Below are 12,288 nucleotides of genomic sequence, written 5' to 3' on the forward strand. Positions count from 1 at the left end.
CCACTAACTTCACAATTCCACGATTTGAAGGGTAAAAGAGCGTTCTTACTCTCTATTCTCCGACAATTCGAAACCTCAACATAATTTTCTTCCTTTCATGCAGAGATAACAGTTTCAAATGACAAATTAAAGAATCCAGAAATGAGACTCTTCTTATTTTTGCAATTTTATCATTACCTTTGCAACAATAAATGCTTTCTTACTCTCACGAGAATATATAAAAAAGAAAGGTTAATCTTCTCTAAAAATTACCCTCAAATCTAAATAAGTAAAATGTTGCACGAGGACTGACAAAAAAAAAATTAAATAAAAATAATGTGAAACGAATGCTGGTTGTGTTTGATGCAATCATTGGTAAGAAAACCTGATGGTCTAGTTCGGAGAGGTTGAGAAGATGAGAAGATTAAAAGATTAAAAAAGAAAACTAGAGGTAAAGACAAGAATTGAAACAAAGGAACAGGACTCATTATACGACTTAGCGTCTGAAATTAAATTAAAGAGCAAAATAGAATAACAAATTGAGGAAAAAATTAAAATTAGAATGCGTTTGAGGAAAGAGATTACGGGACTTCTAGTTTTCTTCTGCTTTCTTTCGCTTTTGAATATAATTATATTTCGCCTTAATTCATTAGCGAGAACCGACATTTTACCCGGCGCGGATAAATTAGCAGCAACACCGTTTCGGAAAGTTTGTCGAGCAAGTTTTGAATATACTCCAGGGTGCAATAAACTGGTCTGAGCATGTTTCTGCAGCATGAAAAATAATGCGTGGGAAACAAAGAGAGTCGTTCGGATCGGATTGAGGGGGATTAAATGGGCTTTGATTCAACTTTGTGGATAAAAAGGTGACGCGACACCACTTTCAAGCTTTAAAAATGGAACTTTGTAAACTTTATATCGGGTCAATATAGTTTTCAGGCTCATTATCTATGCTCCGCATGCATGAGGAAGGGACTGGGGTGTAATACATCTTCCTAAGTACGAGAAAGGCACTACGGTGAAGTTTTTACACACGCTGTTTGTCTATGATACCTAAGACACCTGATAGCCTGACACCCCTGCTTGCGCGTCAAAAAAAATTTAAAAAATAAAATAAAATAAAATAAATAAATAAATAGATACAAATAAAATAAAATAAAAAAACAAACAAAACAAAAATAAAAAAACAAGCAAAAAAAAAAAAAAAAACAATCTAATCGACTAAAAAACTGCGGTTAAGGCTACGGTACGCAGGAATATTCCGATTCATGACAGACAGGAACGCGAAAAAGAATAAGAAGAGGGAAAATAAGGGAAAAAAAGAAGAAGTGGAAGTAGAAGAAGAGGAAGAACACGAAGAAGAGGAAGAAGAGGAAGAGGAAGAAGAGGAAGAAAAGGAAGAAGATGAGAAAGAAAAAGAAAAATAGGAATAAGAGGAAGGGGAAGAAGAGAAAGAAGAGAAAGAAGGAGAGGAAATTGCAGAGGGCAGGGAAGAAGCGGAAGAAGAGAAATTAGAAGAGGGTGAGGAAGCGGGATTTGTCAGCGTGGTCACAATAATAGCATAAACGTTGTTCATAAAATGGGCCTAAAATATCATTCCTGATCGTAGAATACAGTCCAAATTTTCGTTTAGAGCATGAAAACGTTGAAGGTGCAAATAGGCAAACGATTGTTTTTCATGCCAGGCGTAGCCGCATGCAAGGGGGAGCGTTTTCCGACGCGATCTCGCTCGAGTCGCTATCATTCGACTGGGATAGGGGATGAGCCGCAACCGATCATCATTTTGATACGGGGTTTGTTAGTATGACACTCAACTTGCTGCCGCGGTGCTCAGGGTACTTAGCGCGGCGAAAATGACGCGTTTGCTCATTACTTGAAGCGCCCTCGACGCGCCCCTTCTTTCCCGGCGACCGAGCTCGTCAGACCAACACCGACAGTCGAACGTGATTTTTTCCCCGTTTCGCCTGCATAATAAATCCCACGCTCATTTCCCCCGCCCCGCCGCCGTCCGTTTGTCAATCTTGACGCCGTTCCCAACTTAGTCTCCTTCGTCTGTCGAGACGTCTGTCCAATTTCCCCGCGTTTTTCCGCCTGCAAGCGGCTTATGAGGAGCTTCTTTACTGCCGTGAACTGTATTGCTCCGAGCGGAAAATTACCGATTCCGACTAGGAGGGCAACCGCATGACATAATGAGGCGATGAGCGGACAAAGGCGCTTACACACGAATAATAAGGAAGCGTGGCTTTTAGAATGGTCATGCTAGACATGAACAAAACGATGAATTTTGCATTATTACTTTTGTATGCTATAAAATTATACATAGGTTGGGTTGGGTCAGGTTAGGTTAGTTTTGGTTTGGTTACGTTAGGTTGGGTTAGGTTAGATTTGGTTGGGTTGGGTTAGGTTAGGTTGGGTTGGGTTAGGTTAGGTTGGGTTTGGTTGGGTTTGGTTAGGTTAGGTTGGGTTGGGTTGGGTTAGGTTAGGTTGGGTTTGGTTGGGTTTGGTTAGGTTGGGTTTGGTTAGGTTTGGTTGGGTTGGGTTAGGTTACGTTAGGTTAAAAAGAGTACAGTTAGGAAGGACGTGAATAATTGTTACCATGAATTTAATCGTAATGTTGGGGACTTTCACAAAAGTAGGTAATACTGAAAACTCGGATTTCTCAACCGCTCTCCTCGTTACGCACCCGTGACACATGTAACGCCCCCCCCCCCCCCCCCAAAAAAAAAAGAAAAATTAAAAAAATTAGCGCTTAGAATTAGATTTTGGATGAAAAAATTGCTACTTGCGTCGATTTAATGAGCGTTACGGAAGGTAGTCCTGCACTGCCCCCTCCACCTTACAATGCACCGGTAACTCTGGCTTATTGCTAGACCCCCCTCCACCTTAAAGCGTTACGTATTTTATGAGCGGCCCCAAAGCTGACAAGAAGATACACCATACTTCCTCTTAAGTTGTCATTACTTGGAAGTTTAAGCCCATGCTGGCTATTTGATCGTTTTCAAAAAAAGTTCCCTTCGTATTGACATTACAAAAAGAATGGTAAAACTAATTAGACTAACTTTCCCGATTTTTCACATATTTCTGTTTGCTCAAGAACCTTTCAGCTCCAAGGAAGTATGAGGTATCAAAACCGATCCACATGGAAAACCGAGTTAACGTGAAAATATTTCACATTAATTCAACCTCTCTGCATGCTCCTAGCTGAGCGTCACATCGGATTTCGCGCTTGGTCGGCAAAGCGTAAGCGTCAGTGGCGCGGCGTGCTTTTCGATCTATCGATATTTCCCCATTGGAAGCTGTGGTAAACAATCGATTATTAAGGTGCTCGCTGCGAACACCCTGGTTATCGATGCTTTTCCATAGGTTTAAAAGGCAGATCGATCGGTATATCGCAAAGCACGCCACGCCACTGGTAAGCGACGTTCAAGGGCTCCATTTGGATGCATATTTCATTAAAGTTCTGCGAAGATCTTCCGCGAAATGTCCCCTCGTAACGGGATTCGCCAAAACTGGGACGGTCATCCATCAAACGAGCCCTACTCTGCCGTGCTAAGGAAGAACGCCGTATGAACATTCAAGAGTTGCCAAATTTCCTTAGATAAAACATGTATTTTTGATGACATTTATGCACATTTTTCCTTGAAATTTTCAGATAAATTAGATTAAATTGCGTACAAAATGGTCTGAAAATTTGGGAAAATAATATTCAGAACTTTCCCGGTAATTTCGGTTTTCATCGGAGGAAACTTGGCAACGTCTGAAGGCTCATACGGCGTTTTTCCTTAGCACGGCAGTACTATCGTAGGGACTTCTGCCGTGCTCGGGAAAAACCCCATGTAAACTTCCGAATGTTGTCAAATTTCCCATGGATTAATATTTATTTTTGACGGACGTTATGAGTATTTTTTCCTGAAATTTTCAAAGATTTCAGATAAAATTGCAATTAAAATAACCTGAACAACTCGGAGAAAAATATTCAAAAAGGCCCCTTAAAATAAATGGCGACTCAAATGAAACTTGGCAACGTCCGAAAGCTCATACGGCGTTCTTCCCAAGGACGACAGAACTGGGTCCGCCCTGCATAAATCCAAGTTGCCGGGCATTGGCCACGCTATTAAATCAAACGCTTTAGGCCCGAGAATGACGTCACAGCCCGTCAACTACGGATCGCGCAGTTATCTGCTGTCCCCAGCCTGGACACCGCGCTTAAGACCCCAGTGACAAACTGCCGAACGACCGGTGGCTTCGAACGATGGAAGCCGATAGGATGAAACTCGTGAGCCCTGGATTCTTCATTGTCGTGGGGGTTTCAGGACTCATGAGATTTTGTCTTCTGCGTCATTGTTGGCGGCAACTCATTTGCATCCTGAGGCGGTCCGAGCTTACAAGTCCCGTGACTAATTAGACCATCAAACTGTCGCCGCGCCGCGCCAGTCGAGTCTCCGAAGCGCCGTAGGCCGAGTTTGAGGGTTCTCCGTCCCAGCGCTGTTTACAAGGGTGACAGCTTGGGGTTGGGGTGAACCGACGCGATGAGTCCCCCGCGGCGATTATGGTACGTCTTCGCATCATTCCGGATTTTAACTTTCGTCGATGTAACAACGATGGCTAGTAGGTCATTAGGACTGACTTGTGTGGTTAGGAAAATCGAATTTTGGAGAAAGCTTGGAAAATTCGAACTCACGGGGCGGTCATTACAATTTGTCTAATTAGATTTCAGATTTACACAGTATTGCTTCTGATGAATTTAGTAAGCGATGTCCTGCCAATGATTTTTCGTTGGACGTACGGAATATTTAATGTATTAACGCAGGTATACTCCATGCCCGGAAGATAGTTCATCTCTCTTGCCCTATATGGTTTCGTTACTATTTTCATCGCGTTAGCAGCTGCGTATGGTTTACAGACAGATATTTTCACTTCGGTTACTACTCTCTATGTAGCTTTACGTAATTTTCGTCGTGGTGCTGTAAAATAGACTAAAATCTATTATGACCTTAAACCATAACTCATAGATATCATGACCTTAATCCTTAATTTGTCATTTAGGGAATCTCTAATTGCGTCCGATACAATTATCCTCATATTGGTCCTAGAGTTGGAATTATATAAATGCGATTTGCGAACAAAAATAGTGTTATTGAACGTTACCGAAGGGCTAGGGTGTTTCAAAAACTGTAAATTTAGCGCTATGAAATTCAAGAACGGAGGCGAAATTGCCGGATTTTGTGAATATAATCTCAAAAGCAAATTAATTACCCCTCCAGGACACCGGAAATTGGTAAAGGTGAAGTTATTTGTGATTAATCCAAAGCCCGGGATAAAAAAGTTAAGAACTTTCTTTTACTCCGTAACGAAATGACCCCAGAGCTCAAAAGTAAAGCGATAGGCTTCTTCCAGAGTTCTGAGCACCGTAATTTCGAGGAGCTTCCTGCATATTTCGAGCACTTTTTACGGACGGGATTTCGGCGCAAAGCACTCTTCGAGGACTTTCCAAACTACTTAGTCTTCACCACCTCTGCTCGCCGGTTGGGAACCCGAAAAAGGAGCCAAGCGAAATAAAAGGGCCCGGGGTGGACGGGTAAGATGAAGCCGTTAAATAACGAAAGACGGGTAAAGCTAATGAGTTCTGCGACCATTGTTGCCACTCCAGAGAGGAAAATCGTCATTTTCCATGAACTTGCTCCAGATGTAGTGGTGAAGTTGGCGACCCCTCCGGAGACTGCAAATCGATGAGATGGCGAGTTGCGAATAAAACCAAGCTCCGGGCGGACGAGTTGAGGTGCGAGCACCCCGGATCCTGGATGGGACTTGGTGACTTGAAAATTGGTTTTATCGGAAGAAACCGGGGTAGTTACAGATAAGCAAATATTCGCTGCCGAGTAAATTAGGAGGGCTGCGGGCGGGTGCCCAACGCGACGCTCAGTCGGACCGAGTCTGAACTTCGTGGCATCCACATCGTCGCCAAAGAGAGCGAAAAATTAACTAAATTTGGGATAACGTTCCGTTAGGAAAAGCAAGTAGATAGGTCAAACAAGCTCAACGAATGAAATTGTTAGAAAAACGTTTAACAAAAATTGAATTTGATTTAACGAGGTTTTTTTTTTGCTTTGTGCCGAAATCCTGTTCGTAAAATGTGCTCAAAGTAAACAGGAAGTTCCTCAAAATTATGATACACCGAAGAAAATGTCTCTTAACTCCTGATTCAAGCCTCTTAAAAAATTTACCAAGGAAAAATACTCTTAATTCAATCGGGTATTACTTGAATCAAATGGAAATCTCCTTAAATTAAGAGACTTGGTTCTCGGTTCAAGCAAAAATCCGCTTAAAGCAAGTGTATTTTTTACCGTCAAATGCTTTAAGATCCTGGACTGTGGGTCCGAGAGGCTTTTTTTTCAGTGTACTCAGAACTCTGAAGGAAGCATATCGTTTTATACCTACGCACTAGGATAATTTCGTTACCAAGTAAAATAAATTTTTAACTTTTTTACCTCCGTATTTGGATTAATCATAAATAACTTTACCTTTGGCAATTTATAGTGTCCTGAAGGTGTACTTAATATGTAAATGTTTGCTTTTGAAATTGTATTTACAACATCCGGCAATTTAACTTCTGTACTTGAATGACATCGCGGTATATTCGCAGTTTTTAACACATCCTCGCCCTCCCGTAACGCTCAATGACGCTATTTTTGTTCGCAAATCGCATATATTTAACCCCTACTCTAATACCAATATAAGAATAATCGCACTGGATACCATGAGAGATGAAAAAGATTAAGATGATGATATTCACATGACACTCAAAATGAGCCTGAAATGTGGTTGAAATTATCTTATGAAAACAATATCTTTGGCGAATAACTAGGTATATAGACTAAAACGAAGCAAAAATCAATTAAATATCTTAGAATAGATCAATTAAGTAGTCAAAACTAAATACATTAATTTAGGGGATTGAATTTGCGGGGGATAATAGGTGTTATTAAGTTAGGGGGTTCAAGTTTACTTGGTATACATTTCAAAATTGTCTCGGTTAGTTTTTCCTTCGTCTTGCTAAGCAATATGGCAGCCGTGAGCATGTGTGGTGCGCAATATATCGACTGTGAAGGAGTAAAGACGATCGATGAGGTGTGCAGGGGAGGACGCGCGGTCGAGGGGGAGGGGCGAGGGGGGCGTCTCGAGTCGGTTGATGACAGGTCATTTCATTTTATTGCAGTTTTCCGGTACGTTAATAGTCATGGTCGCAACTCCCGAAAAAGCGGGCGAGGAGCCGAGAAATCACTGTCGCCGCCGTCGAGAAAAACGAGGCTCCATTCTTTCAAAGAAAATTCCTCGCCGCACCCGCACTCCTCCGTGCTACGGAAGAACGCCGTATGTACATTCGAGGGTTGCCAAATTTCCTTAGATAAAAAATGCATTTATCAGGAAAGTGGAGCATAGTTTTCCTTGAAATTTTGAGGTATTATAGATTAAGTATTATTAAAGGCATTTTTGCCAACTTTTTGACCCTCCCCTCCCCCTGTAAGGCATCCGTAAGATATCTCTGACTCCCCCTTTTGAATTACGTAAGATTGGCTGGGACCCCCCCCCCCCTCACTTTTCAAAGAAATAAAACAAAGAAAGCCTGGTAAAATAGCTGGAATTACTGGAATAAATTTATAATAATAATAATAATAATAATAATAATTTATTTTATTTGTAAATGCACATTTATAACGGCGAAAACAAATATGTCAAAATTAGTTAGGATAAAAGAAAAAAAAAAAAATGAATAAAAAAAAAAATAAAAAAGAAGGGAAAAGAGATTACAGAACTTAATCTAAATATTCTGCTACACTATACAAACACTTGGCAATAAAAAATTGTTTTAGTACACTTAGAAAATTTGGGTCCCTGTATTTGGATTTCAGGTTTGCGGGAAGTTTTTCAAAAAATATTCGGCCACGCCTTAGAGAGTGGCTGTTCCTTGTTGCGTTAGTCATGGCCTGGAATCTAGTGTTTATTTTATTATTACTGAGATTTGTAGGAGCTATGGAGCTATTCATATCGACTATAAAATTCGAAATGGACCTATAAATTACGAGGGAGGGAACGGATAGAATTTTGAGATCAATGAAATGATTTTTGCAGGACTCTCTTGGCGCTAATTTTAACATGGTTCTTAGAGCCTTCTTTTGGATGATGATTTAAGGCTTTTATAAGAGTATTTTGATGAAAATCGGCACAAAAAGAGGCAAATTATTGTTTAACTGTCAGGGTGTTCACCAGTTATAAAAAACCAAAATTGGGGACTTTCAAGGACTTTTAGGGTGTTTTTTTTTCAAGAAAATTGGTTTTCATTTTAATTTTTTTAAACAAGTAGCCCTTTTTTACAGCGGAAAGCTTACGTAAGATTCGGCTTGACCCCCCTCCTCCCCCTTCCCCCGAGAGTCTTACGTAATACTTGAATGGCTTCAAATTGCGTAAAAAAAACTGTCTGAAAATTTTAGAAAATAATATTCGCGATTTTCCCGGTATATTCGGTTTTTATCGGAGGAAACTTGGCAACGCCTGAGGGGTCATACGGCGTTCTTCCTTAGCACGGGAGCACTGCTCTCTTCCTTCCCCCGGCCCTGGTGCGGGTGACGAGTGAGTCTGCGTTCGCAATCAACGACGCATTTGAAGGCTCCTTTCTCCTCTGGAGCTTGAGCACCCCGTTTTCCTAAATATATGTTCCGGCTCGGGGAGCCCTGAGAGCTCTCGCGAAAACAATTTGCGAACGCCACGTTTCGGTCGGGAAATGAAAAAATTCCCAGTTATTCCGTGTCGTTTTCTACGGTGGCTTTCGCATTGCTTCGCGGGGATGTGATGGGAAAATAACAGGATCATCGAACCAACGTCCTTGTCGGCCCCCTGTGTGGTATACTGGTTTTAGCGCTGGCTCTATGATCGATTCTCAAGTTTGATGGTCTCAATCTACAATTGGCCGAGGGCTGATTATTAAGATTGATAGGACAAAGCGATGGAAAACGAAAAAAATGGAAAATGGAGAGATCCTATTGGTGGAAGCTGATGGTTGCTTTTGACAAAGGAGGAAAGCGAAAGACTATACTTAATGACAGCACACCAGAATCTCTACCCTGTAATTAGTCCAGCATTCTCCCCCTTAGTTTACTACAGGCACCCATCTCAATCAACAGGAATCAACATCATCCTTTTGTCTCCATTTCGCGAATTTTTGCGAATGGCTTTGGTCCAGTTTTTTGACCAAAACGGCAGAGTTTCAAACCAAACGAGAAAAACACTATTAATGGTTAATCTATCATTTTCCCCTTAGCCTAAGACAACCAATAGGATAATGTTTCAACCAATAGGAACATTCCGCTTTCCCTTTGTCTTGTTGGCCTGTCGCTTGTCTATCGATTTCAAGGATCAGCCTGTTGGGGTGGGTTGTTTCGTATGGATTAAATGACTGTAATGACTCTAATTGCAGCCACAGGTTTTCCTCTTCGGTGATATTTAAAGTGGTAGTGACTTACATGTGACGTCAAGGCGGACTTCGATGGACTGTGACTTGGCCGGATATGATTCGTGAATTGCGACGCAACGGAGGATGCGCCCATGCTGGATCTTTTCCACACTCGTCTCCAACACCGAGGACGCTACCCATGTCCGGTTGTTATCCGCCTCGGGCACGTTCGTCTGATTTCCTCGCGGAACCAGCTCCTGGTCACCTGTAACATCCGACAAAATCAATGAGACTCTTGCGTTAAAGAAAAAAAAAAGAAAAAAATTCAAAAAGCACGTAACACATGTGAATTCCTGGATTTCTCCGTTTTTAATTAGGACTACATTTTGCAATTTGGAACTATAAATTCTAGTCCGGTTTAAAAACAACGTATGTGCCATTAGTTTCCCTATGCACGTACGTGTTTTTCCAGAAGAGCCAGAATTTATAGTTCCAAATTGCAAAATGCAGTCCATTTAATCCTGAAATGCCCAGGACTTTTTTCATTCGCGAAGACTCGAGTCGGGTTAAATCGACCCGTATTAAATACGTTGATTTTGATCAATTTTGAAGTATTATCCATGTTTTATCTATATTTTTTAAAGCGATAAATACTTTTTTTGATGAGATTTTCACCTTTTTGGAAACAAACTGGCGCTTCATAACCCACCTTCTCACGTGTTGGTGACGTAGCCCTTGAAAAGTTGCTACAAATACTCATAAGACGAGCGAAACCGACACAGTACGTAAATAGAGCCAGGGAAATGACGCGCGTTGATGACGGCGCAGAGATACAACTATTCGTACTTGATGGATGTCCATGTTGCGTCTGCAAAATTGAAGGCGCGATGGGACGACGCGTGAACTTGCAATGCTCTGATGCTCTATGCTGAAATCTTTACTGTTTCTGGAAAATTAACACGTGCCGACATAACGGTGGCAGCACAGAAGCATGTACCCCTCATTTTATTTCATCCATTCAAGAGTAAGCTGACCGATGGTTTTCCATTAAATTTTTGGTACATTTTTAAAATGCTTCAAAACAATTCCGGTAAAATTTGCGAAATAATGATTAACTTGCTTTCCTCAGGTTATTGGGTTATTGAGGGTGAGGATAATGAAAGAATCTTACCGAGCAACCATTTTAATTTGGCAGGCGGGTTCCCGTACCGACTGATACATTTCACAACAGCAGTGTTCCCTGCCCGAACGGTGATGTTATGGTTTGGCAGAATATGACTCGCGTTGTATTCAATGCGAGGTCGCTGTGGTGCCACTGTAACAAAAAACATTTGAAAGACAATTAATTATCGTTGTTTGACTAAAGGAGAATAAAATGTTTCTTAGAGCTTTAACATTTTAAAGGGAAAAAATCGGCTTGTACATCCAAGCTCTTAAGATAGAAAAAATACGATCGTTGGAAAAAAACGAAGCCCAAGAAATATAACCAAATGGAAGAAACAAATTGGCACACGGAATACGTGACAAGATCCTGATTGGTGATAGCAATTATTCATCTTTATGAAAGAAAGGGATACGAATCCAAGGAATTAAACGATTTCAGTAGTTACCTTTTATTTTTTACTGTGATTCTTTAATTAGAAGTTGTGACTGGTCGGAAACCTCAATGCCTGTGACACTGTGACACACAGATAGTAGAGTTGACAACACAATAGCTAACCTTTTAATTTGCATTCCTACATTTTTCATCAAAGGGAAAACAATTCACAGATATCAGGTCTGGAATGCGTCAAACGTTTCAAACCGAATCTAAATGACCTTTGTACTTTCGGCGCTCAATGGGTCGAAAAGATAACTTTTTGGGATTGAACACACACATAAAAGAGACTCACGCGGAGGATTGGTTAGAGTGTGGCTTGACACTGTTACAGAAAGAAAAATAAAAATGTATTACCACTACAGGAAAAAGGAGAGAAATACAGAGAGAGAGGTGACGCGTTGTTTGTTCTGTTTTTTGCTTCAGTCGTAAAAATATATTAATGCTGGAAGTTTAAAAAATGCTTTAGATCTGTGACGTCATTGTCTCCGGTGATAGCAAGGAACTTTAGATAAAGTAGAGTTAATGAAACTAGTGCTCGTGTTTATTTTTGGATTTCCTTCCAAAATGCTCTTTTTCTTGTTGGGTTTGCTCTAAAACGTTTTAAAGTATTTTTTTGGAATTCGTTTTCTTTCGAATAGATAAATAAGGCTTGAATAAAAAGAATTTCATACTGAAAAAAAAGAGGTTTAAATAACAATACAAAAATTGTCTCTATTTTGGTGGCAGGTTCTCTTGGATTTTTAAATTTCCAGATTCGTCTATGCCTTTTCACAGTTTTTGAACATTGAATTCCCTGACTTTAAGGCTAAAATGCCCCGTCTATTCTAGGTTTTCAATGACATATCAAGAACTTATCACACAACATTCGTTTCTTGGCAGAGAATTTTACAATTCCTGTTTTTTTTAGATAATCAACGTATTATCTAACGTTACCCTGTAATATTAATGCAATTCGTTTAGTTTTAGTTTTAAACCATGTAGATAAATACAGGGAAATACTTGTAGTAGTTACGCTATGTTTAAATAAAATTCCTTTTAAAAAAAAAATCTTTTATTAAACGAAACATTCAGTCATAAATTAGAACATAACCACATTTTACGCAAAAAAAAAACAAAAAAAACAAATCGAACATATGGAAAGTTCCAAACTTTTGGACGCTTGAAACTGTGTACTTTCCACGAGGCGGCGCGCGGCGCACGGGAAAGTCGGCCACCTCGAGCGGCCGGGCCGGGCATGGGCATAAATGCCGAGGGAAGCCAG

At 40.6% G+C, this 12,288-nt stretch overlaps 1 protein-coding gene across 3 annotated transcripts in view; it reads right to left on the bottom strand.

The window, feature by feature from the left end:
- Positions 1 to 12,288, bottom strand: part of LOC109037457 (irregular chiasm C-roughest protein) — a 374,753-nt gene that overhangs the window by 42,170 nt on the left and 320,295 nt on the right. For all 3 annotated transcript variants that reach the window (XM_072300490.1, XM_072300491.1, XM_072300492.1), the window contains exons 4-5: positions 10,599 to 10,742; positions 9,498 to 9,692 (exon numbers count right to left, since the gene is read on the bottom strand). In XM_072300490.1, coding sequence (XP_072156591.1) covers positions 9,498 to 9,692; positions 10,599 to 10,742 — 339 coding nt within the window. The remainder of the gene's footprint in view (positions 1 to 9,497; positions 9,693 to 10,598; positions 10,743 to 12,288) is intronic.

This window comes from Bemisia tabaci, chromosome 5, assembly GCF_918797505.1.
Source record: "Bemisia tabaci chromosome 5, PGI_BMITA_v3".
NCBI lineage: Eukaryota > Metazoa > Arthropoda > Insecta > Hemiptera > Aleyrodidae > Bemisia > Bemisia tabaci.